General features: G+C 40.2%; 1 protein-coding gene across 1 annotated transcript; it reads left to right on the top strand.

Moving 5' to 3' along the window:
* Positions 1-45: 45 nt before the first annotated feature.
* On the top strand, positions 46-3,068 carry pex12 (peroxisomal biogenesis factor 12). The gene is made up of 3 exons (XM_058382620.1): positions 46-380; positions 1,590-2,125; positions 2,555-3,068. Exons 1-3 carry the CDS (start codon positions 255-257, stop codon positions 2,943-2,945), a joined length of 1,053 nt encoding a protein of 350 aa, XP_058238603.1. The 5' UTR covers positions 46-254; the 3' UTR covers positions 2,946-3,068.
* Positions 3,069-3,924: the final 856 nt, after the last annotated feature.

Here is a 3,924-nt window from a genome sequence, read left to right as displayed (position 1 = left end):
AAAAACGAAAACCGGAACTGAGTTTAAACAGAGTTTAATGGGTCAACACGGAGCGATTATGATGTAGCACAAGGAATAGACATGTTTATATTAGTACGTTGCCATATTGTTAGACTTTAAGTGCTGCATTTTAAAGTGTGGAATTGCTTAAAAATATAGATCATGCGATTGCTGGTTCTACTCGAAACACTGATATTATTTGATCCGTTTGCTTGCTGATGAAAGTATAATTATATAGTGTTAAAGCCACCACGATGGCGGAACGAGGAGCACATCTGACCACAGCAGTAGCAGGTGAAGGAAGGCCCTCGATCTTTGAAGTTTTAGCTCAGGACTCTTTGATGAGTGCTGTTAAACCTGCACTTCAGCACGCTGTTAAAGTGAGTAACTGAATTAATTCTTCCTTCTGATCTTGCTGAAAAGTAATCGCACCCCAGAGTCTTCTCTGATTACTAGTTTATTTCTTGTGTAAAGATGTATTAATGTAATAACTGCTGCTGTTAATTTTGCACTGTTTCCACTCACTGGACATTCAGGAACGCCTGTACCACCGATGTATACACGCCATTCATGCAGTGACCTAATTAGCCAATCATGTGGCCACTGCTGCTGATGACGTCACGTGGTTCAGCTTTAGATCAGGAGCTTCAGATAAGGTTCACGTGAAACATCACAGTGTGTGTTTGAGTAGTTCAGAAACTGCCTGTCTTGTGGGATTTGTTTGTTCGTTTCAGTTTCTAGAGTTTACACAGAATGGTTAAAAAAAAACAAAACCCTGTGAGCAGCGGAAACACCTTGTTGATGGAGAGAAGTCAGAGAAAAGTTTCAGCCTGACAGGATGTCTATGGTAACTCAGATAGCCACCCTTTCAAACCTCACTGAGCAGAAAACCATCTACAGAACATCTAAAAACTGGAAGAAAAAGACCAGCAGTTACAGTAAGGAGTTGAGAATTATTGTGAAAGGACAAAATAATTAAACAATTGATTTGTAATAGATAGATAGATACTTAATTCATCCCAATGGGAAATTTACAACTTCCAGCAGTATCCACAAGCATAGGTAATAAGGTAATAAATAAAAAATAAAATAGGAATATAACAAAATAATTCTAGAATTTTAAGGGTACAAAATATAACAAAATATAAATGAACTATAATAAAACACAACAAAAAATACTAAATACTAGAATTTAAGGGTAAAAAATATAACAAACTATAATAAAATAAAACAACAAAAAAATACTAAATACTAGAGATTTAAAGGTGTAAGAGAAGCAATGTGCAAAAACAAGAATTTGAAGGTACAAGACATAATGAGGTAATGTGCAAAAAAAAATGGATACACTGAAATACACTCCTGTACAAACCGGAGTGTATGGTGCATGGTGTAACTAAATCCTTTATATAAATGGTTTGGAATTAAGGGTTTGAAGTGAACCCTTCTCATTTACCGTTTTGCCCGATTAATGGTAAAAGATCTATTAATTTCAGGTCCATTTAAATCAGTAAAAAAATAATCTGCATTGAATGACCTTAGTCCTGCTATTTCAACAACTGATTGTTGCTTTTTACATGATGCTTTTATAGATCCTGGCTGAATCCAACCCTGCTCGTTATGGCATCCTCTGGAGGAAATTTGATGAGATCTACGCCATCCTTGACCTCCTGCTGCAGCACCACTTCCTGCTACGCACAAGCGCCTCCTTTTCTGAGAACTTCTACGGGTTAAAGCGTGCCGGCCCGGACGACAGCAGACTGGCGCATCATGGCCTAGGCCGCAGGAGACACGTGCGCTCTCTGCTTCTCCTCGTGCTCCTCCCGTACCTCCGAACCAAACTGGAGAAAGTGCTTGCTCGTCAGAGAGACGAGGACGACTTCTCGATACGGATGCCCCAGAGTCTTGCTCAGAAGATGTACAGAGCCTTCCTGGCTGCCTATCCTTATGTTTGTATGGCATGGGACGGCTGGAGTTTTTGTCATCAGTTGCTGTACATTTTTGGCAAGACACGTACCCATTCGCCCCTGCTATGGCTGGCGGGAGTCAAGTTGTCCCATCTGACTGCTCAGGACATTCGCAACTTAGATCTCCAGCCAGCGGGGCGAGTACTGAGCTCCAGCCAAAGGTGAGTGGAAACATGTGAAGCACTTCATATCCTCTGATCAGTGTATCTTATGTTCGTGATGGTATTTTCACTTAATGGAAAAATCCACAGTATCATAATCATTATAATTAACAAGACACAAGCACTTGACATCACTCATGATTCGACTTTTTAAAAGGGGGTGGAGCTAGACAGATTTCCTGACTGTGTCTCTCATTTCTGGCCCTGAAAAAAACGTGCCCTTAAATGAGCAAATTTCCAAGAGTTAAAGTATAGCAACGTTGCCAAACCAATCTTTTCTCTGTGTTTGAAATTATGTTTATTATGGATCTAGATACATTTAGTAAAATTACAAACAGCACCTTTAATGTAATCCTGAGCCCATCACTCTGGATTTGTCTCCTTTGCTGATATTAAATCACTAATCATTACATTTTTTTTCTCCCTCAGCTTTGGAGGACGGCTGCAGAGCGTTTTTTCCACAGTGCTTGGCAGCGTAGCCGTATCCCTCTCCACCAGTCTGTCTTTAGGTGTGTTTTTCCTGCAGTTCTTGGAGTGGTGGTACTCTTCAGAGAACCAGACCACTATGAAGTCCCTCACCTCTCTCCCTACACCTCCACCTCCTCTTCACCTGGAGGACCAGGATGCTGCGCTGGCGCTCATTAAAGTGTGTCCGCTTTGCAGGAAAGTGCGCAGTAACGACACAGCCCTGGCCTCATCTGGCTACGTTTTCTGTTACCGCTGCATTTACACGTACGTCAGGGCTAACCACAGGTGTCCACTAACAGGCTACCCATCTGAACTACAGCACTTAATTAAGATCTATTCTCCAGATGCGTAGACCAAACTGATCATGTGACCATGCATGCTGGGAAATTGACTCTTTGTAAGCAAGTCAGATAATTTGACTCGTCTTTCATAATTCTTTTTGTTTTGATTAACAAACCAGACAAAGTTTGTGATATGACCAATCTTTCACTAAATATGACAAATTGCTTCCTGAAGTAATTTAAAAAAAAGATACCACCCATGTGCATTAACAAAAACATTCAGCATCCCTGTGTTTAGATCCTGATAACTGGTCACTTCCCATAATACACTCGCCTCACCTTCAGGAGTTGACTCAAGAAAAGAGCCAAATCAAGGAATCGACACGTTCCCACGTGACAAATCACTCACGTTGAATCATTTGGACCACTGTGACCAATGCTGGCTTTGATAGCCTGTTAATGTCTACACATTTTAGTGCTAAAAAGGTCTGTCTGTGCCAGCTTCACCAAATCAACACTGATTTTAAAGCATTACTAATTTCCTTCTAATCAGTTTCTTTCATTTTTTTACATCCTTAAAGTCTGTTCTTTGTAAACATGCACAGATTGTGCAGGAGAGAATTGAGAAAGCTGCAACAGGAAGTTGTACCATTAACCACCCTCGAGTTACAGACACAATATACACAAAGGTTGGGTGTTGCTGTGGGCAGTAGAACAAAATTTTATTCGCTTTAATCTGACATGGGGAGCATTTTATTAGGTTTAAGGATCAACAGCTATACATGATGTGAAAGACCACAATTTATATAATGGCTTTGAGAGAAGGGGGGGGGGGGGGGGGCCTAGCTTGTTTTATTATAATTGTAATCCTATTCACTCAAACATTCTTAGAGTATGATATCCATCTTAACATCAAACAATTCTTGATCTTAGAAAAGCAAGTTCAGTTCTTAATTCCACCTCAACCACAAGCTGTTTCAACAAATTAAACTAAATACACCATACAAAAACCACACCAACTAAGTGAGTCCAATTTTTCCCCCCAGTTTG

Source organism: Hemibagrus wyckioides, linkage group LG28, assembly GCF_019097595.1.
Source record: "Hemibagrus wyckioides isolate EC202008001 linkage group LG28, SWU_Hwy_1.0, whole genome shotgun sequence".
Classification (NCBI taxonomy): domain Eukaryota; kingdom Metazoa; phylum Chordata; class Actinopteri; order Siluriformes; family Bagridae; genus Hemibagrus; species Hemibagrus wyckioides.
Note: the sequence above shows the minus strand (reverse complement) of the source record. Positions and strands in the feature narration are given on the sequence as shown.

Coding starts and splice junctions, on each gene's coding strand:
- pex12 (XM_058382620.1), top strand. CDS start 255: ATGGCGGAACGAGGAGCACATCTGACCACAGCAGTAGCAGGTGAAGGA. Junction 381..1,589: donor CACTTCAGCACGCTGTTAAA/GTGAGTAACTGA, acceptor ATGCTTTTATAG/ATCCTGGCTGAATCCAACCC. Junction 2,126..2,554: donor GTACTGAGCTCCAGCCAAAG/GTGAGTGGAAAC, acceptor TTTCTCCCTCAG/CTTTGGAGGACGGCTGCAGA.